Consider the following 27471-nt stretch of genomic DNA (forward strand, 5'->3'; position numbering starts at 1 on the left):
AACGAGGATCTAAATTATTGTAAACCACATCTACACCAGAACTATACTAGGACTACACAAGAGAACTAACCCAGTGCAAAACTATCCCTGAATCAGTACTACTGGGACTAAACCAAGACCTAGGAAGGACTTCATCAGGTTCCTAACTTTACAATCTGTAGTATCCACCAGCTAAGAACCAACTACTCTACGGTCACTCGTATGTAGAAAGAGTTCAGATGAATTTTACCATTCCAGCAGATTCAATCCATATATATTCATTTATCCAGCAATTGCTTTATTATAATTGCAGGTTTTATTTTGTTTCATACATGCTCCAGTCACTTTTTCCACATTTTCTCATAATTTAGTTTTTGTCAACAGGCACTTTTTCCAGACTGTAATCTAGCCCAAAAGGGGTCATCATTAAAGGGTTTCATGTTGGTTTTCTCATGGTTACAGGCGTGTTCTACTTCCTTCTCGTAGGAGTGGGACTCTTAACTCCTCTTCCTGCGGCCGCTTTGGGAGGGGTGGGGCTTGAAGCCGCAGGGGCGGGGCTAGGGGAAGCGGGCTGGGTCTTTGACTGAGGGATCTCAATGGGCAGTTTTGGAGGGATGATAGTTTTGGGAGTCAGAGTTGGTTTGGCCTCGGGGATCTTCTCGCCATGACGGTAAGCACTGACCTGGAGGTAGACACAAGCAGTCAGTGTATCTCACTCATGCAACTATTGAGAACACAGCCAGATATGGTCATTTCCCACACATGATGATCAAAGCACAAACCAAAACTCGCCTTTGAATCCTTGCTCAGTAAATTGCAAACACTATGAAAAGTTTGCAATCATACATTTATGAATTCATGAAAAAATAATTTTACATATAACATTCCATCAAAAAAAAAAAGTCTCTCTATAAACATGAACTGTTCAAATTCAAAAAGAATAAACTTCGCTCTCAAGAATGTGTAGCAAATGACAATAACATAACTTTGACATACAGAACATAAAGCAGATCCATATCAGTCAAGTTGTTTTGGTCTTACATTTGACTGTTACCAAAGCTTTCAAAGGTCAGAGAAAACTTATGAAGCCTTACATCAGCTCCATAACAAACATGATTTGCTGCAACTAACTTTTAATCCCCAATAAAAGGCACACAGGGTCAGAAATATTTCACGGCTTGGATAAAATCTGGATTTTTTATTTTTAATCCAGCTATGACACTCACCACTATATCCACGGACTCCCCTCCATATTTGTTCTGGACAATCATGGTATATCTGCCAGAGTCCTCCATAGTGACACCTTTGATCGTCAGGCTGGCAAACTTCCCTTGGTCCAGAGAGACCACGTACTGCAACAACAGGGTCGAGAGAGATAAAGTTATCCCTTTAAAACATGCCTGTCACTTAACATTTTTGTCAGAAAAAGTCTCGCACTTACTGGCTGTATTAACTATGAATGATATCCCTTTAGTGAAAGCTGCATTGACTTTACATATCTTTTCACCATTTATATCATAAGCAGATTATTTCGAGAATCAAACAAACAAAAAAGATAATACCACTTTTCAAAGAACAAACCAAAACAAACGAAGACAAACAACAACAGCAGTGCACTGCCTTCAGGGAGGAAGCTGAGGGTCCAGCCAACTGCAGACAGCTCTATCCACCATCAGAAAGGAGGGGGAGCAGTATTTGTATAGTGCTTTTTACATGGCACAAGTCACTCACTTCACACGAGGTAAGGGGATTTTTTTCCTACTACCTGGTATTCCACTCACAGTCTCCCATCCAGGTACTAGCCAGGCACGACCCTGCTCAGCTGAACTCTCCCCTTCCCTGCCCTCCCTCCATCCATCTGCCTCCCCCTGCATTCACAAACAATGATTCTCTCCAGACCCACAAAGTCACTGAACTCTGACTCCTTTGTATATAGAGTCTGGATTTAGCTTTTGATCTGTGTAGGTGCAGGTATTAAGAGAAACATAACTGAAATGATCTGTGTATAAAATTACAATAAAGCTAACTTTGACTGACATTTCTTTCTAATTAAAGCTGACGACGTGGCAATGCTCTCACTCACAGGCTGTGAGTGAAGCTGCACAGAATACTTACACCTATTAAGCTGCCCACTCAGCACAAGGTCGTGTGCACTTGTACCTTTTTCCTAGGACCACTTACACTGAGCTTATTTCATTTCTATTAAAGAGAGAGACACTTTTCATTTGTGAAATTAAATCTCCGCGCCCTCGCAAGTGTTCATAAAGGTCGGCTTTTTAACGTTTTTACTGTGGGTTTAACAGCTGCAGTCATTTGCTCTTCTACATGTCAGTGCGTAAAAAATGAAAAAAAAAAAACGAACGTTGTTCAGCGTTTACTTTATGGTGAACAGCTAGTTCTGCATGTACTTTTCTTGCCTTGAGATATTTGTGTGTACATATTTGTTTGTTATTATTATTCATCAAAGCTTGGGCGGAGTGGGACCCTGGAGCAATGGAGGAACACATCACCAAGGACGTCAGCTCTTGTTTCACACAGATTATTTGCAGGTGAGGGAATGAATAAGGAAGAGGGCAGAGTCGGAGAGGTATTCCTGGTGGACTATGAGTTTCTCTAACCTAAATCTTCAAAGCTGCGGAGAGCCACAGGATGCTGAGGCTGTTGAAAGACGCTTCACTGGCAGGGGACACGCTGAAGATTTGGGTGTGTAAGCAAGTAGGTCAATGAGTTATCAGAGATGAATTTCCCCCTTGGCAGATCACACTTTTATGCTGATCACTTCATGTATAGACAAGATAATACCTCAAACTTTCCTTTTCAGTTTGTTACAGCGACCACTATGATGACTACATGGCCATTTAGTCAAAAAGAAATGAAACCGTGTACATAAAAGGACCACAGGATCAGTATTAAGAACACTCTTTCATGTTTTTATTCGATTTGCCCAAAACAGTGTCTTCGCTGTTTGTGACATATTTTATATCAAATGTAATTTAAAAAGCTCAATGCCACCACTTTTGGATTATAGCAAACTCCATTTTTATTGATCCAGAAAGAATTTTAAGAAATTGTGTTTTGTAAGAGACCTGCATCAATTTCTCGTTTGCTTTTTTGTCAGAAATAAAATATATTATAGAGACAGAGATGAGAGAAAATACACAAGGGATATTAGGAAGGAATTTAAGAACTGCACCAAGACGTATGTGGGTCTGAATGACAACATTTGTTTAAAGTGTATACGCCACTTCCCGTCCAAAACCATGACCCTTTTGAATGATTACATGAAATCTTCTTATCATGCATCATACCTATTTTAAATAAACACTGCTGGCTTTGTCCCTATATGCTCTTCAAATTTGAGTTTTCATGTGGATGTTTTTACAGCTGTGCACAGATTATGATAAATGTACTCTACTAAGCCACTGAAAACATGCACAAAACTATAAGTGCTGCATCTAAAACATGCCTATTCAGAGCCAATAATAGTTAAAACACTGCTTTAAGTAACGCAATGATTTCAGCGTCAAAGACTAAATTATCTTCTTGTTGTAGACTTGAGCAGAAATTGATTTAAGATATTTTTCATTTGTATTCCTAGTGAATCCTCCAGGATACAGTACGAAATGTGAAATTGCCTGTTAAACTCGACAAGTTAATAGAAACATACCGTTACAGCCGAGGCTTTTTAATAAGGTGATTAATCATGAGAAACGAGGGCTGCTTTTGGTTTGTGCGTGAGCAACGTTATTCTGACTGAACCCAATGGGCCCAAACCTTAAAAGGTAAAACCTGTATAGATTATACCTGATCATCGGGCGTTACTTCTGCTCCATTCTTCAGCCATGACACTTGAGGCTTGGGGTCGCCACACACTGTGCATGTTAAACTCAGAGTCTGAAGACACAAATGACAGTATTAGATAAACATTACAATGTATACATATGGACATACGGTATTTTACCTTCTTCTCCATTATAGTGACCACGTCAGGCAGTCCTCCGATCACTTTACCACGGTCTGAAATGAGCAAACATTTAGTCAGACTCACAACCTTTGATTAAGGAACTTAAGTAAATAATCTATACAGTGGTTCTCAACTGGTATGGCACCAGAACCCAAGATGAAGCCGTGACCAAAACAAGAATAATTATCCGAAACCATAAAATGCTTTGCAGTTTGAACCTATTCAAATATTCTCCCAAAGAGTGTTGTTGATTGATGACATCGAAGGTTAAAGCAGTACTAAGTAACTTGTTTACCTTAATAGTCCCTCTGGGGGTAATACAAGTGTTAATGGGATGATAGGGGGGTCTTTCATCTCCCCTGGTGTCTCTGGCCAGAAAACCACAAATGCAACTTTGCTGCCTCCGGGTCAGAGTCACCAATACACACTAATAGAATCAGAAGAAAAAGCTAACAGGCTAACGGCAAAGCTATCTGTGGGCTAGCGCCACTTAAACAGTATTTACAGCCAAGTTTGAGTGAAAAAAATGATCTCCATTGTGTAATTGGATGAACAATATCCCTCTCTCCCTTTGTCTTTTCTGTCAGCGGAGTGTTTACTCTCACGGACAATTAGTGAGTAAAAAACAGCAACGACACCTGCAGTGGCACTTATGGCCTCTAAGGGCATGAGCTACTTAGTACTGCTTTAAATCTACAAAGTTGAAATCATTGTCAAAAGAACTTGGCACCAGTCATTTTAACAGTACATTGTCAGTGTATAAATACAGAAAGAAATGTTCCCTTGCAAAGGCTCACGACCGACGGAAAATGGCTCAATGACACACAACCCACCAGTTGAGAACCACTGATCTAACCCAATGGCACTGCTGGAAAGTACTCACTCTTTTCAGCATAAGCCTCAGCCCTGGAAAATCACAGATCAAACAAAATGATAAAACTGAACAAACACTTGAATATGTAACAACAGTTGTAACTAACAGTTGCATAACTTTGTCCTTAAGGCTTAGCAGCAGGTTCAAAACGAGAACAGGTATAGTAAAATAACCTCCACTGATAACCATTTTGTAAAAGGGAAAGAAATAGGTCCAAAGTTGTGTCAATGTCAGGAGTCAGCTCTTGATGTCTGTCAGCTCTGTGTGAAAAGGTCAAAAGTCATCAGCGGGAGCAGATGGCTTAAGAAAAGACTGCTTCTCTTGGCACTCTCAATTAAAGAGAAACATGGTGTCATTGATGTCGCTCTCAATTTTTGTGCTTAGATGTTTCATTATGAATGGTAATTAAAAAAGAAAATCCGATCATTTTTCCTGTGTGTCTGAAGTATTTGGAGATTAGACTTTCAATTGATGTTTCTACGATGAATGGAGAGGCGGGGGCATAAGGCCAGTCTTCGCAGCAGTGCAATTTGGCAAACAACCTCAATAACGTCTAGCAGCTGGTTGTTGCAGCTATTTTTTGCCTATATTGGAATATTTTACAGCCCCACATTAGAGCTTTTGATTGAATTATGGAGAAAAATGACATAGCAATCCTTGCGTAATCAAAATACAGCCCTGTTTGTACTAAACATTTGAAAATACAACAAATTCTCATTTTCAGCTATTTTCCTATCCCTGGAGCATAAATTAAATGCCTGCTTAAAAAGGACATGGTAGATACTGGGTCAACAGGGACACAGCTTTCCAGAAGAAGTATTCTGTGAACATAAGATTTGCCTAAAAGGTAATTTCAGGCAAAATTGAATTTATGTGGATACAAATACAAGAGAGCATCTGTTTCTAAATAAATTACAACTAAAATAACGAATGCTGCCACCAGCCCATAAACAGAAAAGGTCTTGGGAAATCATTTCGCATTACTTTGAGCTTTCAGTGGCCCGCAGTGCTGAAGCAACACATATTCAAATGGGAAATAAAATCTGATTCATCATTAGCACAAATATTTACGAGAAAGGTAAAATGGAAACTTTTCTTACTTGAGTTTCTGGAACTCTGCATAGGCTTTCTCATAAGCTGGGGAAAAAAACAAAACAAACAAAAGATGTTACCTTTGGCTCGACACATTTACATATTTTCCTCACTGAATATGGTTTATTTGATTTGAATTTGTCGAAAGTGGATGGATGAAAGCATTTACAGCAAGTGTGGAAGCCCACGGTGGAGGCAAAGCACACGTTGACAAGCGAACTGAGATGAAAAGCAAAATGCTTTGTACAGCTGAGCAGACCCGTAAGGAGGGGGGCAGTCATAGGTTTAAAATGAAACCAGAGTCCAGAGTGCTACCGAGAACAATAAACCACTAATAAACCATGATCGCAAACGCATAAATGAGAAATATCCATAGAAAGAAATAACCCTCTGTTGTTCTATCGATTTATAAAAAAAAAAACATTTTACCTGAGCGGACATTAAAATCCACTGAACGTGTTTTTTTATTCTGAACTTCCATAAGGTTAGTAGAAAGTTTCAAGTTACTTTTCAGCTCCGGAAGTGGCCGCTAGTGTAGACTGACCTTCACCGCTCAAGTCCAGGGATCTTTTGTGCGAAGTTTCAGGGTCCACAATCACAATAGAGTAGTTTCCCTTGTCCTTCTCCACCGGCTCGACCACCTAACAACAGGCCGAGGCTGTTAACTCAGACATTACTAGAGTACTGTAAAGTATTAACATACACAGAAATGCATTGGTTACACATTATACACAGCCTGTCCTAATATTTGTTTGTACTTCTAGCTTTGATTACAGCATGCATTCGCTGCTTAAATACGCTTCTGCAATGTCAAAAGATCCAGTGCTTCCATCAAGATCTTTTACTTATGTTGGGAGTGTGCGACCACCACAGAAAGTCTTCTCCAGCACATGCCAAAGATTCTCAATGGAGTTAAGATCTGGACTCTGTGACAGCAAAGCCATGTGTGAGCCTGATGAATCAGGCATTGTCATCTTGGAATATGTCCGTGCCATAGGGGAAGAGGAAATGAATTGAAAGCGCTGTGTTTCTCAACCTAGACCTGATCAACTGCACCAACCCCAAAACATAACAGTATATCAAAGGAACAGGCCACCGTTTATCTATACTGAGATATTTCTTACCCGAGCTTAGAAAAGTTGATGTGTACCTGTCTGGTCTTTGTGTGTGTCCTCAGTCATTTTAAAACACCAAAGATGTTGATAGTATTTAACCTCTCCTCCTCTCCTTTATGGGGCCAAACGGGGGTGAAGTTAGAAGCTCTTCCATGTTTCACCTATTTAAATACGGTTACGTGAGTAGTTACACGATCCAAGTATAGTTACCTTCATCTTCACTTTTTAATCGTATTTCAATAGGGAAAACGTGGAAGAGCTTGGGCGTGAGGAGGAGAGGCTAAATGCTAACAACATCTTTGGTCTTTTTGCGTTACGCATCAACTGGTCAAAGCTCAGGTAAGAACATATCTCAGTATTTAAAAAACGGTGGCCTGTTCCTTTAAGACCCTGTAAGACAACCATTGACAGTGGATTTCAGGACTGTCAATGAAGACAACTAACGTTAGCCTGAACCCTTACAGGTTACTATAGCAACACATAGAGAAACCATTTAGATGCTTTTAAATGAGTAACAAATACTTTAAGGGCAGCTTTGCAATTGTTTTGTTTTTATTTATTTTTATAAAATATGAATTGAGAATTTGTCAATGGTTTCCAAATGTGTTATAAACGCTTGTACTCATTGCCAACGAAGTGATACCTTTCAGAGGCCAACCCTGCTATTAATGTGACCACTGTATTTACTGATAGTGAAAAAGACCTACCTCCATTGTCGCCATGGCGGGGGTTCCTCCGACCACAAACTTTTCACTGTGACCGAGTTTTGTCTCCCTGAAAATGATAGGCCTTCTTATTGCACATATGCACTTTTTGAAATGAAGTGTTAAATCATGTTTGCACACTGACTGTCTTGCCTAAGGTTACTCATCTCTCTCCACGCCATAAATGGAGGTTCATTCATAACAAATAATTTAATGAAAATTGCTTAATGTCTTTGCTTCCGCTTCTTCCCTGTTCTACGCGTGGCTTTTGTTCTCTCACCCTCTGTGCCCGTCCCTACGTGTTTTATAATCTCTTGAGTGTTACGGAGGGCTTTAAAGCTCGCTCAAATAGGCGTCTTTAGAGGAAATGATAGGGATGTGAGTTTCGCCCGCAAAGAGGCAATTTTACAGCAATAACCAGGATAATGAAAACCCTTGCCAGTGGCCATCACAAGTTTTATTATGTGACTTCTTATTGTTTTCCCCTGTCTTTTAAGATGAAAGAAAAGAAAATTAAAGTGTCTAGTGTGAGCAGCCTAAAAATGAATCTGCTGCCCAAGTCTGCTTTATTATTACTGTTTACTTGTCGGTAGTTAAAGTCCCTATACCTGATTACAATAACAAAAAAAAAACAAAAAAAAATGCTAGTTGTGGACCTACTCATTCCTATCATTCCAATTCGGATGAACCAATACCGTAGGGAAAGCATTAGCAGTCCTCTCTCAGCAGTTCTTCTCCGTCTTAAAGCCACAAACTACTCCTTTGACGACAGCGAGGTTCAAATTTTAGTTAAAGGAAATGGTTTGAGAGAAGTGTGATAGAGACCATTCCACATCTCCACAATAGGCAGGGTGGGATTGGGTACAGCTTGTCCCCTATTTTTATGAATAAAGTTGCTGGATCAGTATTTATTCACCCTATTACCAAATAATGCTCAGTAGTTGCTTGGATGAGAGTCAAAATGTCCACAATCCTTTAACTGCAAAGTACAAGTGGCGGCAACAACTTGCATCTACTCTACAGCGTCCCAATTCCTCACAAGTATGAGTTTTTAATCACATTTTACACATTCATGGAGCAAATTAGATGCAAAGTGCACCAAGGCCTTTTTTTTGTTGTCTCTCACAAATTGGGTGCATTTCCTTTGAAAAGCAATGAAGTGCTTACCCATGGTACCAGGTAATGTTCATCTCAGAGGTGTAGTACTTCATGTGACATTGCAGCTGGATGCCTGTTGCTGTGCAGTTAATCACCAGCTCTGCGGCAGTGGCTCCTACAAGAGGCAATTGAGGTCAAACAGGTCGTCCGGGGGCGCTCTCCACATCAGCATTATACATATTTTCGATCTGCTGCACCGGATACTATGAAGTCTGTTATCAGCTCGGAGTAGTAAGAGAAAAGCAATTCTCCCCAGTAGCACCCTTAAAGAATCAAGATAGGGACGCGGTCTTTTCAATCTATCAGATCCAATAGGAGGATGATACAACTGGCTAATACCTAGTGTTTAAAGGTCAAAAGTGCTTTTTATTCAGAAGTTTTATTAAATTGGCAGAAAAATCTATAAAAAATAAAAACAGAAAGGAGTCGTCTGGAAATGATCTTTGCCTTTTTAAAAGACTGGGGCTATTTAATGGATTATATGATGTGAAGGACACTGCAGGATCTCTCTTCTTCCTGTGAATCTTACTTTTTATGTATACTTGGAAACATAGAAAAAGGTATGAGAACAAAAAAAAACAGTAACTCAGTAAAGCAATGCGTGGTCTAGTCATTCAGACATAGGTGTTCAAATAGTTCAATTCATTATCTTTATTTTCCTTATCCTTATCTTTAAATTAGTGAAGTAATTTTAAGTATGTGCTGCAGTTACACATGCATCATCGCGTTACATTGCCGTTGGTTCTATGGCATCACTGTGATGAACTCAGCTCTCCTCAGCGTCCACGGCTGTAACCATCGCTGCCAAGCTGTCAAGTGACAATCTCTTTAAATAGGAGTAAGATGCTCCTCCACACCGTCACTATGACAGCAGTGGCAGAGGAATTTTAACATGATTTCCCCACTCGATGCTGTGATGGCCAAATGTTCCTGCCTGCCTCTGAAGTGTGCAGGAGCAGTGGTAAAATAGGAAGACAAACCAGCGATGCCACTGATTCATCCAGGGAATCTCACACTGAGTTAAATTTAGATGTTTTGCACCTTCAGCTGTTGATAATGATGATGTTTGGCACAGCACTCAAAAACAATGTGTGTTTGCAGGCTAATCATAAGACATGTATTGTATCCCTCTGTGTAGGTGTGAGTGAGTTTGACACCTACCTGCAAGCTGACTGATCTTGTTTATGGCATCCTCAAATACTGGAAGGGAAGCAGAGACATGGGGTCAAGAAAGAGCACCCTCCAGTGGCAGCTTAAAATGGCAACTGGGAGGTGAACTTTTAATTAAACACTTGGCTTTTCTTCACTGTGCATTAAGGATTTGTTTGCATTTGCTCTGCAAACACTGTACTCACCAATTAATGTAAATTGCTTTTCCTATTTTCTGCCTTAAACAAAAGGGTCTCAAGCTGTGTTTGCTGGTTAATCTCCCTCTTATGGAGCGATTAAATACTCCTGATATAGAGGTTGATCTAAAGAGGATTATGACACATGCAGAGCTTATGGAGGAGACTTTCACTCTGGGAAATTAAAATAGCTTTTCTCCTGAGTAAATATTGTCAAGTAGAGGCACACTCCCACTAGAACTATCTTTGAAACTATGTAGATTTCACTATTTCAACTCATTCTGAGTATACCTTTTCCAGAGACATCAATTTGGCTCATATCCTTTCCTCTGTCATCACTGATGGTGGCTTTGTAAATCCCTGTTATCTTCAGGGAAAACTGAAAGAGAAAAATCACACCGAAACCATGTATCTCAAAATAGAACATACAGCAATGGAATTGCATATTCATTAGCATAACAAGTGAAATCACACATACCACATTTGCATAAATAATGTTCTTGAAAGTGCATTTACCAGTTTGATGGGGAGTTTGCAGACACCTGATCCCAAATCTGGCTTGACATCAGGGATGATCTCTGTGTCTTCTTTAAACCAGTGAAACACGGATTCCTTCTTCAGATTAGCAACCTTTATCCCAGGAAAGGCAACATTACTAACCTCACACGTAATGAGCATTTACTTAACTTGCTATGTTGTTTAATCCTGTGGTTCTCAACTCTGGGAACCACACACACAACGACCACTGAAAGTGGCACTATGATGATCCACTAAAGGTGTCCCAACCCACCAGCTGAGAACATCTGGTTTAAAACACTGCTTACTTATTTCACTCTATCAATTTATTCAGACAAACAGCCAATAAAACCAAACAGAACTCCCTCTTCGCTTGAACTCTAAAATGGTATAAAGGCTTTTTCCCCTTCAGCCTTCAACTGCATTCTGCTGGATTAAACTCGCTCTCCTCTGAATATGACTGTACAAATCGAATCTACATGTGTTTGTATTGTTAATGTGGTATAATATTTGAGCTGTGCTTTGTGTACCTTGCAGACCAGAGCTACGGAGCAGTCATCTCCAACCTGCAGTGACAGAAACTCACTGAAGTGGGGTCCTGGAGGGAATAAAACAGCAGCACTGTGAGCCTTAAACATCATTATCCACCTACTTCCATTGCATTACTTTCTCTGCATCCTAATCCACTTTACACCAACTGTTTGCGGTATCACAGCTTTAGCTCCTTGCTGATTTCTCCTTCCTCTTGCATTAGCTGCACCGTTTGTCTCTCAGGAAATTCCATAGCAGTCCACTGGTCTCACGTGTTGCAGAGCAAATCTCATTCAAATTAAAAGCAATGATGCGCCGCTTACCCTCCTTGACTCTGATGTACTCTCTCCTTTGGTAGTCAGCCTCAGCCAACGCTGCCTTGAAAGCTGCGCACACATAAAGATGCACATAAACACTGAATAATTAGGAGATCAAAGCGCTGTCAGTGCTCCCTATATATTCTTTTACAGAATTATCAAGCTAATTCGTTCAAAGGATGAGAACATAATCATAATTTATAGATGTTCTCATTTACATTCAGACATCAGCTTGTCTTTATATAGAAAACCTTTCCATATTATCAAAAAACCTGGCTGTAAAGTAGTGTACCAAAGATAATAAGCTCTTTAACAAAGAATGAAAGCCACCAAATTACCAGTACTGGGATATTAGATGACACAATATCCATACAGCAAGAAGCCACAATACCAAAATCACAGAGGTTTTTCATCGGAACATAGTTTACTCTTCCAACCAAAAGAAAAACACACAATAATTTATTTCCCTCTTAGCCCTGATTTAGTTTGATGTCTTATTTCACAACATTTAATGAAAAAACAAATTACTCATAATTTTAGTTTGAATTGATTGATTGTACTGGTAATGGTTTTGTGAGACAATATCACAATCACAGTATTTAATTTTATACCGTACAGCTCTAGTGTATTATAAATTCTGAACAGATATTGCTGTCTTTCAATTTACTGCAGGGTTCTCCTTTGACCCAATTACATTTGTTCTCAGAGTGACTTTTTCTTATTAGATTAAGAATTCTCAATCTGCCCACAGCATGCCAACATTTGCGTCACACAAAGGAGTGGGTGCGTCAACTTCCGAGTTGAGCAACAAATGAAAGAGAAAGGCAAAACTTGACTCCCCTAAAATGACACTACTGCAGGGCTGCACAAATTATGGCAACATCATCATTATCGCAATGTTATATTAGGCGCAATGTATTGCCAAATCTTCCATCTCAAATGGCCTAGACATTTTCAGATTTTTTTTCCCTCTTATCATAAGATATACTGAAAGAAAAAGTCCACCAGCTCAATATTAAACTAACATGCCATCCATCACCTCTGTCTACAGTTAATGTGTGCTTTTATAACAACCATTGTAGGGTAGGTGAGGGGTCTCAATACATACCATCTCCAATCAAAACCAGAGAGCTCTGTGCTTTGCCGCCGCCGTCTGTGATCTGACAGGTGAATGTGCCTTCATTCTCCCCAGTGAAATGGTCCATGATGAACTCGATGACACCTGTGGCCACGTCATGACCCATCTTGTTCGGCTGGAAACGGAAGAAAAAGGCTGAGATTAAAATTCGATTGGAGATTTTTTGTTATTGCCATATCCACAGGGGAAATGGTTGTGTTCATGTAACATGATATTATTCTAAAGAACTTATTCAGCTTGAGATTGTGTTAAAATTTCAGGATTTCCTGCTGCATTCCATCATAAAAAAACCCAATTGAAACTTTTTAAAGTAAAATACTAAAGTTATCTGAGTTCAATTAATCAATCCAGCTGAACACTTCTAGACATGAAAGGCTGACAGGAAATTTGAGTAATTGTGTTCACATAAAACATATGGAGACTAAAGTGTGTTCCTCTACATATTGTTTTTAACTAATGCTAGTGACAGTGTTCGCTAATTTCCCCTTAAAAAGGCAGATTTTGAGCCTTCCAACAAAATATTCTATATTTTAAATGGTAAAAATTCCTGTGACTGAAATCCATCCATAAGTTGCATTCATATTTGGATATTTCTTTCAAAAACAGTAAATTGTCCATAGTGTCAGACACGTGACCAGTGTCTGTAACTGACATACTGGCAAACTGTGATGTCACACCTGGCAACAGCTGTGCAGGACGGTCATAACACATTGTTCTCGTAAAACTTTGGAAGTGTGAGTCAAAGTAAACGGAAGACAAAGTCATACATTATTGATTATTTGGTGAAATTATATCAAATCAACTTTTGCTCTATTTAGTGCCATCCAGAATGACGCTTTTTTTGATTGGATTATTTGATAGGGACAAATATGCACAATTAACATACTATAATATTTATAGCCATGGCTTTATATGAATTAATATGAATTAACCGATTAAAATAATGCTTGCACACTGCTGGATTTCTCCTTATCGATGGGTTCCTGCCTCGTCTCCTACGCACTTGCCCTAAGTATTTGATGAGCGAAGTCGTCTTCTCTGCTCTGCTCAGTGTTAAAAAACGCAAAAAACTAGGTCAAATAGCCTAAAGATCATTCTTAACAATGTATTGAAGCTACAGTCGGTAACAAAAAGCAGTAACTTTATATACTCTTTGTTACAGTAAAAGCTGCACTCAATGAGTATGCAAAGGCATCGCTAATGTATCTCAGTAATGTATGTGTATGGATTTTTTTTTATCTTCAGGTGATGCGCGCCTTACACTGGCTCCAGACAGCTCCTTGTTGTTAGCGAAGAATTTGTAGGTGACATTGGTGGAAATCTCCTCCGCCTGCAGCCAGAACCTCATTCGGCCCCTCTCCAGAATCTTGTAGTCCAGCTCGGTCTTCAGCGGGATGACTGTAGAATGGGAAGGTCACCAAGTAATTACACGTGTTGACTGATCATTTATTTAAGCACTTACAGATGAGAGGACGAGTGAGACGTGAGGAGAAAGAACAGAAAGGGCTGAATAGTAGCCAGGCAGGTGATGCAAAAGTAGGTAAGACTTTTTAGTGGATCAAATGAAAGGAAAACATTGAAAGGCTCAAAGGCATTGAGAACAAAGAACAGTCATGGCACGGAAAAACAGAAATGTGGAAAAGCAGGAGAGAGGATGAGCACATTAAAGCAGCGATGCACATAAAGCATGGAGGGATAGAGATTAGGACGGACAAAGACTGATACTATAGGAGATTGAACCTACTTGGGTGTCTGATGTCATAGCTCAGTGCCAGCATCTTGGCCAACTCTGAAAGAAAAAGAGAAAAGCGTTTCATTCCATTCAGCCAAGAGCAAAAAACAAGCAATTAAAATGGAGCCGACTCTTTATCTGCAGACTTTTAACACTGATATAGGATGGGCTGAGCTGATATATTAAGGACATTTTGAGGGGAAAAGTTAGCACTGGAATTAAAATTGCAGGAGATGGAGAAATAAAAGACAAAAGCAAACAACCCTGGGGGAGAGGATCGAGCGCTTCTGAGCCCTAAAACAATAGCTTCTGAAAAACAAAGCAGTTCAAAAAATGCATTGTGCGTCACTTTGGGAGACTCCACTCGTGAGTTTAATAAATGAAGACACAAAGGCTGGCAATTTATGAGCGAGCCTAAATTAAAGTGTAAAACTCTAGGCTAAATGAAACCACTTTACATCTTTCAGAGTCGCATCATATAGCCTGGTGGGCAATGGTGCAACAGTAAGAAAATAGGGTTGCACCACCAAAGTCTTGTCTGTGATGCACAAGAACACTTGCAGCATTATTAATGTGTTTTTCATCTGACGTGGACGTTTTCTTTTTTTGAAATGCATTGAAAGGGGATCAGTATAAAGGTATATTTTCTTGGGTGGTGTTTGGAGGTTTCATCTTTTTCTTTGATCATCATTTTTTTTGTGTGTGACTACATAATGACATGTATATTGCAGGAACCTGTGCTATTTTGGTGAAATAAATTGAATAAAACCTGAATAATTTTAGGACTTTAACTATTTGTAGCTTGTACCTTCAGATGAAATTGAATAGCTGGAAGAAACACTGTTAGTGTTGGTGACACTGACACTGTATGTGCCAAAGTCTTCTTTATCCGCACTGGTGAAGACCAGTTTAGACCTGTAAAGTGAGATAGGGACATTTGTTTATAACATTCTGTAGTCAAATATGTACTTTATTTATAATGTGCCTATATATGGTATGTGTACTTGGATAATCTTACTGGGATCCTTCAGTCTTTATCACTCCTTTAGAGAAGTCTGTGATCTCTTTATAATCTTTCTTCCAGATGAACTGAGAGTCGATGTTCATTTGACAGGATTCAAAAGAAAAAACAATATCGCCAGTCTTCTCATCGACAGCACAGGACACCTCCTGAGTACCTGATACACACAAGAAAATGTCAACAAAATGTTTATATTTGATAATACTTGGTATTAATATGATAACGGTACCTTCCACAGCCTTGGCAGTCACAGGGTCAGAGGGCATTGAAGCCATTCCCTTTCCAGACTCATTCACTGCACGGATTCTCAGCACATAGCTGACCCCAGCCTCCAAACCAGTGACCTTTGGGAACAGGATAAATGAATGTGCTAGTTATGAGCTGATGAAGAAGACAGAATATTCATTGTAATTGATTGACAACTGTGATTATCATGTGACAAACATTCATACAGGGCACTCCTGGTAGTAATTCATACAATCCACTAGATGTCAGTGTTACACAAGTTTGTGCCACTGTTTCTAACAAGCTGGTTTTGATGACTCAAGGGTTGTTGTAACAGGAAACACAATACTTATCAAGCAACAAAGAAAAGTAAAAGTAAATATTGTCTTGACTGTCCCGTCACCTTGACGAAGCGTTGGCTGACAGCTGTCTCATTTGCAGTGACCCAGTCAGAAGTGCCAGCCTTGGCATATTCAACGTGATACCCAGTGATTGGTCCAGAACCAGTGTATAAAGGTTTCTTCCACTCAACCACCACCGAACTATCTCTAACTTCACAGAATGTTAGGTCATAGGCAGGACCTGGCAAACACCATGAAAAGCAAAGTCAGTGCTTAAAGTAAATGAACACTTCTGGAGAAATGGCGTTGAATAAAGGTCACACCAAACACTTTTAACGCAGCTCTATCACTGACCAGGTTCAGGCATAGACCAAGCGTCGCAACTCAAATCAGCTGAATGTTTTGAAGCAGGTCCAAGACCAGCAAGACTGGCAGCATACACCTGGAACTGATAGACCGCTCCAGTGGTCAGGCCTTCCACCTGAAAATCACAAACCAATGTGAATACAACACATTTTCTTAGCTTATTCAAATAACACAATGTTACCTTATAAACTCTTTCTGTCACTGGGGGAATGTGGATCTCCCTCCACATACTTGTCCCACTGCGCCTCTTGTCCACATAGTATTCCTTGACCTTTGAACCTCCTGAGTGAAGGGGCTTCTTCCAGTTTAAGACCATTGATGTGCCGTCGCAGTTCAACAGAGCAATGTCATAAGGTGCCGAAGGCTTGGCTACAATCACAATATACACATTATTATTAAGTGAGGGTAGTAACGGTAACTAAGTAATCCACTACTTAAATTAGATTACTTTTTTAAATAATGCAGGAATGAATTACAAGTACAATTGTAAACTGGAATTTTGATGATAATTACTGTATCAATAAACTATCGATTACTTTTTGTAATATTTTGACCACTGAAAACGTCTTATTATTCAAAAATGTGCTGGAATTATGAGCCTTATTTTGTGTTTATCACATGAAGCAAAGCATATTGTGTATTGTTGGTTATGTGCAATAAAAAGACGCTCTCAACTGTGAACTTAATAAAACACTTAAGCAGAGCACAGTCCCTGAAATGTAAGTGTGTCAGTGGGGCAGACCTAAAGTATTCAAAGAAGTAACTAAATGACTTTTAGAAGAAATAATCAGTAATATTAATAGTTCAACATTACATTTAAGGAGTAATTCCACCAACACTGATTATTATTATTAATAAGAGAGTTTGTTTTGTTAATTCCTCTGTGTTAATGTTGGAGTAGTGATCTTTTGTCTTTGCTGTAATTGATGTAACAAAGCACTAGACTGTTAAGTCAATAGGAACATCGATAAACACAAAGGACCTACTGAGGGCAGCCTTGACCATAAGAGGGGCCGACTCCTGGGACTCATCGCTCAGACCCAGCTCATTGATGGCCTGGACACGGAAAACATAGGTCTCTCCAGTCTTCAGACCACTCACCACAAACCTGAACAGCACAATAATCCCTTTTCAATACAATATAAGACAATACGGCATAAGTGCAGTAAGATTCTGCAGCAAGACCTACTTGGTGCTTCTGTGTGGTTTGTGGTTGGCAGAAGTCCAGTCTTTGGAGCCTTTTACACACTGGTCGATGTAGTAGCCAATGAGATTGTTAGGTTCCTTGGGGGGAGCCCACTGGATAAGCACAGAGGTGTCAGTCTCTCTTGTAGAAACCACCTGACCAGGGGCGGATGGCACACCTAAACACAACGTCATCTAATTTGTCTCAGAGTGGCTTTGAGTTAACTATAATTGAAATTTAAATACCTTTGAGTTCCTGAGTCTGTACGGGTTTAGATGGCTCTGACGGCTCACTGATGCCATACATGTTGGCAGACAATGCCCTAAATTCATACTCTTTTCCCTCTGCAAGGTCAAAGACAGCATACCGCGGGGAGCGAATGGGCACCTGAGTGTTCACACGCTGCCAAGCACCACTGCCTGCCATGGACTGGAATAGAAAAATGGTTAAATACATGAGATCAAAGATGATCCACACTTAAACTGCTTAATCTAATGGTTCACAAAATGATTGCATAATTTACTAATCTTCAAACTGGCGAGGCACATGGTATATAAAGCCGCACCAAACAGCTTGACTTTTATTGATTGAGAGTATAGAAATATTTTACCTTCTCAATGTAGTACCACATGGGAGCCTTGCCAGAGTATGGAGGGGCCTTCCAGCTCAGGACAACATAGGTCCTGTCTGTTTCAGAGGCATAGATCCCTGAGGGATGGGTGGGTGGATTTCCCTCCTCTGCAAAACACAAAATACTCTCATTTATGTGCTCTTTACGACAGTATCCCAACTTCATAAAGAACTTTACCTTCATGTTCATCATGGTAAGACACAACGTCCAGTTTTCCTCCCAGCTTTTTGGCTGAGTGAGATGAAAACACAATGACAAATAATTTAGTTTAGACTGTAAACCTTAGACTGCAGAAAGAGAAATAAGTACAGAGATAACGATTTATGTTAGTCAATAGGCAAGAAACAAAATAACACAAACAACAGCCAGTGTAAAACTCATGATTATTAATAAGTTGGTAAAGCCTAATTGCTTCTCAAATTATTTAAATCAATAGCAACGTAATGCTATTTTTTGTCAACTAATGTATTTTGCTGAAGTTTATAACAGTAAAAAAGAGCAATTAAAGCATCCAGGACAATGTTACAATCACCTGACCTTTTGATTGACTATAAAACAAAAACACAAATTAACAAAAGGTACAAATGAAAACAAGATCAAAGCTCCTGATGAAAAAATTTCCTCCCTTTCAATCAAAGAGCCTCAAACCAAACACATTCAACATCCGCAGAAGCCATCCCTGAAGCCATGCAATTTGATTAATCCTATTTGCAACACTTTTGGGTTGACGACTAAAACAAACAAAACAGATCAAAAGAGCAAGACCATTTGGTAGCTCTTTGCTTTGCAATAGCATGGTAATAGGATGGAAATTTTATGGTAACTGGGAAAAAGAGGGATTGGTTTGTTTTGCAGCCTTGTGGACATATTATTACAAAGAAAATACGAACCATGTCTCCTGGTAATCTACATTCTTCATATTGAGCTAGGTTTAATAGTCTTATTCTACTCTATAGTTTTAGTTACCTAATTTTGTGAGCTATTTCCATCTCAAATCTATGCTGTCATTATGTTGTAAAGCCACCAACAGACTATGGAGCTGAATTCAAATTTGTTATCGACATGAACACGGGCTCGGAGCATTAACCCACAGCGACACTCACCGTGCAGCCTCTCGAACTCGGTGGGGTCGAGGGCAGCGATGGGCTCGGACATACGTGAGGGTTTGCTGATGCCTTGTGAGTTAACAGCTCTCACTCTGAAGTAGTAGGAGTGTCCTTCAAACAAACCCGACACGGGGTATTTGCAAATCTTAATGGGGTGATCGTTGCACTGGGTCCAGTTTTCTGTTCCAACTTCACACCTTGAGGGCACAAAGAAAGAAAGTGAGAGCATGCATTTAAGAGATAAGGCGCAAATACAAACAAATGACTGCAAATCTGCTATATTGAAGCAAAACAAAATCAAAGTCACTACACGATAACCAGGCTAGAGTACTGTACAATTACTATTTATTGCTATTGCATGTTCATAACAATTTAACTTTATTATAGGCTTCTAAATTATTGAAAATGTGAAACTGATTTGATTAATGAATGAAACTGGCATTATAACCATGGTAAAGGCCCTGTAGGTGCTCTTTGCTTGTGTGCATCACTTGTGTGCGTTTTTTACACTATATATATCAACTATATATTAGATGTTTAGGAAAGCCCGTACTTGTCCACAAAGTAACCTATGATGGGACCCTCAGTCGTGGTGTTCGGAGGCTTCCAGGACACAATAACATAGTCTCTATTTGCATCGTGAATCTTGATATCCATAGGGGCACCAGGGGCATTGGGAACAGGGGGCGGGCCATCTGCAACAAATAATGTGGAGCTTGTATAAGATGGTGGCAAAGACATTACCTTAACGCATTGTGCATTAACGCATTGTGTATCAAATTCCGGTTCCCATTTCACCTGCTACAGAGACAAAAGCGCTGTGTTCGGCACTTCCTCCTTTGGTAACCATACGCAGGGTATAGAGTCCCTCGTCATCTTTGTACAGGTTGGGGAGAGTCAGAGTAGTCACTCCTCTGCCAGTCTCAATCTTCACCCATTTAGAGTCAGCGAGGCGAACATCTGGGAATAAAACGCAAAAAAGGGATTTTATGGCACAATATTTTAAGGCGTAATTTGTACCCACTGTCCTGATAGCTTACTTCGCACCCCATATTTCAAGAAAAAGATGAACAATGTAGAAATAATCAACTATAAAATAATCCCCATTACACACTCCGCGCCTTTGGTTAACGACCAGCTAAATTGGCAGATGAAGACGAAGGGACAGTGACGCAGCACTGAGCCATTATTCTGTTATTTATGATGCTATAATCCAAAAGTTACCATCTCTGTACCACTGTGCCTCAGGCTGCAGGTTGGCCAGGTTGGGGCTCAGTGTCATGGTGGCAGTCAGAGAAGCAGATTCCCCCTCAGTCGCGAAAACAGGGCCAAATGTCTCCAAAAAGGTAATGTGGATTTTAGTGAAGCTGATCTTTGGAAGCATCGCGGCTGAAAGAGACACATAAGAACGTGAGAAATCAAAGCAAAAGAAAACAACGCTTTAAAAAAAAAAAATACTTAGGCTCTGTACCAGTGAAGGGCATCCACGCATAAGGGCAGGACTCCTCCTCTTGTTTGTACCCTGCGTCAACACACAGAAGGTCACCACTCAACTCAGCAAATGTCAATAATTATAATAGATAGAGAGATCATCAAATATTAAAAGTGCTCTAAAATCATGGAAATTCGAGCCAGAAGTATCGTACATGTGAGTAGTTAAAATGAAAATGATATTGATTGCGAATGAATAAATGTCATCCAGTAGTCATTCACAATCATCAACCATTTATCCACGCTCTCTGCCATTTCGGCTACATGCTGGCTCTGCAAACTTCATTGCCACTTCAGCAGTAGAACCATAAGTGTCCTTAATACACCCCAGAGGAGATTTTCTTTAACAAATGCATATATGATAATCACCATAGGGTTTTGTCACTGTTCTTCTGCGTCTGTTTAAGTCACTCCTGGGTGATTTTTTTGCCAGCAGAAAGAAATATGACTTACTTTTAACAATGACCGAGGCTTGCGTGGAGGCCTGTCCGTGCAGATTGCCAGCCACAGCGGTGTACTGGGCCGTGTCATCAGTCGAGCATCTGAGCAAACACAAGTCAATAGATTTACATAACTGAATATGTAAATGCACAAAATAATGACAAGAGGCTGATGCTGGCCACTTGAGTTGAAATCATGTGGGAGGCATACGAGAAGATGCTTTAGGGATTACCATTGACATTGTTGGCCCTGTATTGCATCAGACAGCCAAGTGTCTGGGTGTGTGAGTGGGGATTGCCAACAGGAACATGATGATGTAATAATATGGGACCGAGAGGCTAAGAGTTGTTTGTATTTCACATTTAGTTATAACTGACTAAGGTCAACAGCTGCGTCGACTTACATTCAAATAAACGACACACAGGCTAACATGTATCTTGCCGGCACAACAGCAAAGGCATTAAAAGTGACTTGGGACTGTAAGAGTGCTGGAGTATCACATAGCACTGAGGTCAGCTCCCAAACAGCTGAGACTCCTGAGACTGGAGGGACATACTACAGGCAGTCAGCTGACTCTCACAGTGACTCCCCACTGCACTGTACACTGGTCAATCTGATGATAAAAGTTGGTTATCTATTCATCATCATCAAACTTTTATTGCAGACACGAGGTCCAATATAAAAAACAACACATATAATGTTATTGTCTATTGCTATGCTATTATCTACTACTCATTTGTTTACCACAGTAAATACTAGACTGGTTCTAGTTTATAAAAAGAGTATAATCCTGGAATGAGTCTGGAAATCCATTGTTAAAACTGATATTTTTAGCTACATGTATTGTACCTTGGGATTTCCAGTGAGTGGATTCCACCTTTGGACTGGACCAGGTATTTTCCAGAGGACATGTCCAGAGTGACGCCATCTTTGTACCTAAAACAACCACACTTTAGCTCATCCTGGCCACAATCTGGCAGTTTGATAGATGGTGTGTACCAAGCAGTCATCCACAGACCATTTTACGACGGGCGTGGGGTAACCTTCCACAGTGCAGAAGATTGTGATGGAAGTGTTCTCAAACACTGTGTGGGATCGAAGTCGAACCAGGAACTGCGGACCCCTTATCATGGGCTCCTCGCGCACATACTTGTCCAACATCTTTGACCTCACCTAAATGGATAAACGCACAAAATGAAGTAGATTAAACTTTGAGGAATACAAGCTAGAAGTCTAACAATGAAGTGATGTTTACCACTTCCTGGATGCAAGCTTGAGTTTTGTACTCATATCTGACGTCCATCTCCCTAAGCATGGGTAACACATAGACAATAAGTGAAATAAAAGACGTCACAAAAACAAGAACAACAGGAAAAGAAGTAGTCTGATGCAAGAAAGATTAGTGAACTGCAACGCTCACAGGTGCCTCAGCATAATCAAGGTTTGAAGAAGTTGTTGTTATTCCAAAGGATACAAAGCCTCACTTCACAGAGCAGTTAGTTGGCACACTGACTGCACTGTCGGTTGTCTTCCCTGAGCAAGAAGGAGTTTGTATAATTGGACACTCACAGTGTTTTTTCCTTCTAACAAGCTTAGAGCTTCTGCAACTGAGAGTAAAGCTTTGCAGAGCAAATGATGCATGGTTTGTGAATCCTTTCAGAACCCACTTGGGCAAAAGGGATGTTTTACAGTAAGCCTTTTCACTTGAAAAGGTTGGAATAGCAGATTATCTTGTTGTGGAGTATTATGATGAAATCTACTTAGATTTGCTCGTCAGTTAAAGTGACATGACAACACCTCAGTATGACAAATATGAAAGGTTTGGCACCTTTGGTTTTTTGTGCTTTTCTAAGGACTGTTTCTCATCCCAAATATCTTATTTGGCAGCACAGCTTTATTTATTTGTAACAAGTTTAAATTCCAATGTGAAGAACACTGCAGCTGCTGAAGACATTGCATTGAGCTGTTTTGTGAGCACTGAATCAGGCACACAAAAGATGTCCTTTAGAAGCACACATAGATGAGGAGACTATTATTACAGTTATGAAACAAATGAAGAAAGCAGGCTAAAATATTGGTTTGTGAGAACACAAAAGATGATTAGTCAATTGGTAGTGAAGTCTACATTGACTACTAAATGAACAAAGCTTTATTGGTACCTTGAGAAAGGCATCAATATTGACACAGGTGAGATGGCGAACACAACATGTAAAACTAGTAAACTACAAGTGAGCTTTAACAGGACTTCTATTCCACCCATAGCACTACATCTACATCCAACAGACCTGCTCAAATCTAAGTTAGCTAGTAAACACGCTCAAAGATATACTGTATTAGCAGGTGTTTAGTCATTATTAGCCACAGAGGGTACCTGCTGTACTCCTTAACCACATATTTGCTCTCTTTGTGGTGATACTTATGGTCGTAGTCTCCGGGTTTGATCCACACCGACATGGTGACACCGTGGGTAATGACCTGTTGAACCGTTACATACAGTATATCACACACAACACAAACAACAGTACAAACCACGTATAGACAAATAATGACACAAACAGAAACAACACAAGTGTAACCTGTAGATCTAAACTTGGATTCGCCCACAAGCACATAGCGTTCATAGTGCAACATTGACAGGCTGGAGCTATTTACAAAACACAATCTTGTAAAATATGCACATGAGCATAAAGTTATTGGCACTGTCCTGTGTTTAAATAAACAAAAATAACAAAAACAAATACATAAATGAATAAATGATGGTGTTTAAGAAATAGAAATCCTTTGTTTATGTTTGTTTTAGCTCTATATATTTACATAAAAAATGGGGTATAACATAATCATCAAGTTACTTCCAAACTGTGTATGCCATGATGTGTTATATATTGTTTTAATATAACTAATACAGCTATAAATTATATATATATATATATATATATATATATATATATATATATATATATATATATATATATATATATATATATATATATATATATATATATATATATATATATGTATCATTTTCCTATGTCTTACGTGTAGCCTAAATGCATATAGGTCAACTGGCACTGAAACTTGAACTTGAACCATGCCTGATGATGGTCCTCCCTTACCACAACTTCCTGTCACTTTAATCTGCTCAAATTTTCTTCTAATCAGACAGAAAATTAAAATTAGACAGGCCCAAATCTGCCAATGACCACACAAATAGTTCACCAAAACAAAACCTATTATTGCTATTACTACCATTTTTGAAACTCAATAAATAACATACAATAATAACATGTAGTTGCATAAAAAGAAACATCGTTTGACACTCTTATAAGGAAGCTGTATTCAGTATGCCACTGCACTCAGCTCATTTTCTCAGCACTAAAGGAGCAACACCTTGGTCACTCCAACCACAAGTGAACCAGAAAAGATGCCTACTAAATGACACTTGAGTCACACTGTGGGAAACTGTAAACCAATACTACTCTCTTACCATAACGGTACAAATCCCTTTAATGCAGTAAAGCATGTAGTTTAAGACACACGTATACAATGACACAATTCACTCAATAACAATTAAGTCCAATTCCAAAATAGTCAACAGAGTCTCACTGTGATTTAGGGTTTAAATTTGTTAGTGCAGACTGGTAATCTCTAAAGCAAGTTTAGCCACTTTTTCTGAGCAACTAATTGTTACTGCATGTCTCACTTGACACATTCATTAGGCCCTCTTGAGAGACCATAACATAGCCTATATCTCCCAACCCTATACTCATGCACCTGTTCCCCCTAATAAATGTGTCAGCACCAGCCTAATAACTGATAGATGTAATTACCTAAATATATTATATGTAATAATTATGAAAATATGTTTTACTTACCCTGTTATATCCCCTTGGAGCAACTTCGGCTGTCAGCCTGATTCCACAGGGAGTCAGCCTGAGCCTTGGACCAGGCCAACGAAACCTCCACCCTTCTCCAACGACCCCCACCTCATGCTCCTTGAGGCCTTATAAGGTGAGAGAGCTGCCTATATATAACTAGTATCCTCAAGACTCCTAGTCACAAACTACAAAACTACAGCAAAAAAAAAAAAAGACCCAGTGGTCCATTGATCTTGTGAGGCTTATTGTGAACAATCGGCCTACCTGTGCACCTGTTGCTTCAGGTTTAATTGATCAGAACATCATAAAATTTGTATTGAATAATCTTACTAATTGAAGGCACAAAACCAGTATCTTGTGACTCAACATATATCATGATATATTTTGAGGTTATACTGTAAGTATTACAGTTGGACCTCCTTACATTTCCTCAGATGTTCCTGCAGCTAGTCTCAAACTGTGATGTACGTTGAACTTTGGCCAGGGTCTATTTTTAAAAGCAGCTACAGTTACTGCTATTCCTGACACACAGAAGGGACATTGGAGGCACCAAGCTGAACAGACCTGCATCTGTAGAAAAGGATCAGAGAAGACCAACATGGAAGGCTGTTGTAAAAAATGTATTTTTGCTAAACTAATCTCTTAAGTCTATGACAATTAAACAATTGGTTTTGCACCAAGACACTTCTATACACCAGGAAGGTATCACCAAAACAATATGTTCAATTATTTTTGCAAAATGACTTCATAATTGACATGACTGTATGCAGCCAGCAAGCTAGTGAGCTTCGGGCTTTCAGGCTGGGACTGAATTGGTCGTTTATTTTTCTCCAATATGGCTGTTTAGAGCCCCCTGCTGGTCGTTGTTCCTATGTAATAGCAGGTAATAATAAGCCCATCAATTTCAGTGACACTGATTCACACATTTTTATATATATATATATATATTTGCAAAACAAGACTACCATAAAAGAACCAATGCAACATTGCCTTTAAAATATGAATTTGGTCCACTTCTTGGTAGTGTTTAAAAACTGGGGTAACGTTACAGTAAAGCCTGCTTTACTCCAACAAGCTAAAATATTATAAAGAACAGCTTTCGGGAGTGAGAGAAAACTAAAACAGTAAACAACAGATAAGGAACACCACAGTACATGACTGCGGTCAAGTGAGCCGTCATCCGCAAAATGCCAGTCAAGCCAGCCGTAATGTTGTTTTGTAGTGCGCGATTACTGCCGCTAGCACGGTAGGCCAATGGGCTCAGGTTTAGGGACCGTCAACAATGTATTGTACGTTCTTTTACGACTGCACTAGGCCAATGCACTGAATAATAGGGACCGTCAACAAAATAATGTACGTGTAGACTACTGCGAATACGCGAGACCAATGTACGGAGAATTAGGGACCGTCAACAATGTAATTTCTCCTCTAAAAATTGAATCTTTCCGACATTTCGGATGCTATTAAAGACTCCTTTGAAAGGTTTCACTCATTTCTCTGTGGGTTATTGTTAGTCACCTCTCACACTCACTATGTGCATAATATGACCCAATTTCACTGTACAATTTATGAATAAATACACTACCAATATGCCCATTTGGAACATGTAACAAACGGTCCTTTTTCCTACATATAGGGAAGGTTTTAAAGAGTCCTTTGAAAGGTTTCACTCATTTCTCTGTGGGTTATTGTTAGTCACCTCTCACACTCACTATGTGCATAATATGACCCAATTCCACTGTACAATTTATGAATAAATACACTACCAATATGACTATTTGGTCATTTTGAACATGTCACTAAAGCTCCTTTTTCCTACATATAGGGAAGGTTTTAAAGAGTCCTTTGAAAGGTTTCACTCATTTCTCTGTGGGTTATTGTTAGTCACCTCTCACACTCACTATGTGCATAATATGACCCAATTCCACTGTACAATTTATGAATAAATACACTACCAATATGACTATTTGGTCATTTTGAACATGTCACTAAAGCTCCTTTTTCCTACATATAGGGAAGGTTTTAAAGAGTCCTTTGAAAGGTTTCACTCATTTCTCTGTGGGTTATTGTTAGTCACCTCTCACACTCACTATGTGCCTAATATGACCCAATTTCACTGTACAATTTATGAATAAATACACTACCAATATGACTATTTGGACCATGTAACAAACGGTCCTTTTTCCTACATATAGGGAAGGTTTTAAAGAGTCCTTTGAAAGGTTTCACTCATTTCTCTGTGGGTCATTGTTAGTCACCTCTCACACTCACTATGTGCATAATATGATCCAATTCCACTGTACAATTTATGAATAAATACAC

The 27471-nt window shown here is 39.4% G+C and overlaps 2 protein-coding genes across 2 annotated transcripts in view; one reads left to right on the forward strand and one right to left on the reverse strand.

Annotated features, from left to right (window-relative positions):
• rnaset2 (ribonuclease T2) overlaps window positions 1-27471 on the forward strand; it is a 43012-nt gene that overhangs the window by 4777 nt on the left and 10764 nt on the right. The gene's annotated exons all lie outside the window — the stretch shown is intronic.
• On the reverse strand, window positions 255-25182 carry myom2b (myomesin 2b). Its single transcript, XM_079555376.1, has 39 exons — window positions 25147-25182; window positions 23646-23749; window positions 22530-22581; window positions 22293-22447; window positions 22124-22210; window positions 21287-21375; window positions 20814-20864; window positions 20567-20731; window positions 20141-20302; window positions 19896-20037; window positions 19340-19539; window positions 18414-18467; window positions 18216-18343; window positions 17851-18034; window positions 17609-17783; window positions 17406-17527; window positions 16601-16788; window positions 16408-16534; window positions 16116-16294; window positions 15717-15831; window positions 15485-15644; window positions 15275-15381; window positions 14479-14523; window positions 13996-14132; window positions 12705-12849; window positions 11603-11665; window positions 11279-11346; window positions 10749-10862; window positions 10524-10611; window positions 10048-10086; window positions 8896-9001; window positions 7732-7798; window positions 6454-6550; window positions 5918-5954; window positions 4827-4849; window positions 3941-3996; window positions 3784-3873; window positions 1206-1331; window positions 255-661 (listed from the first exon to the last, which is right to left on the reverse strand). Exons 2-39 carry the CDS (start codon window positions 23726-23728, stop codon window positions 449-451), a joined length of 4239 nt encoding a protein of 1412 aa, XP_079411502.1. The 5' UTR covers window positions 23729-23749; window positions 25147-25182; the 3' UTR covers window positions 255-448.

The sequence above is a fragment of the Gobius niger genome, assembly GCF_951799975.1.
Source record: "Gobius niger genome assembly, chromosome: 4".
Lineage (NCBI taxonomy): Eukaryota > Metazoa > Chordata > Actinopteri > Gobiiformes > Gobiidae > Gobius > Gobius niger.

Coding starts and splice junctions, on each gene's coding strand:
- myom2b (XM_079555376.1), bottom strand. CDS start 23,728: ATGTCGGTGTGGATCAAACCCGGAGACTACGACCATAAGTATCACCAC. Junction 15,645..15,716: donor GACTGCCAAGGCTGTGGAAG/GTACCGTTATCA, acceptor TGTGTGTATCAG/GTACTCAGGAGGTGTCCTGT. Junction 3,997..4,826: donor TGAGGCTTATGCTGAAAAGA/GTGAGTACTTTC, acceptor TGCTCATTTCAG/ACCGTGGTAAAGTGATCGGA.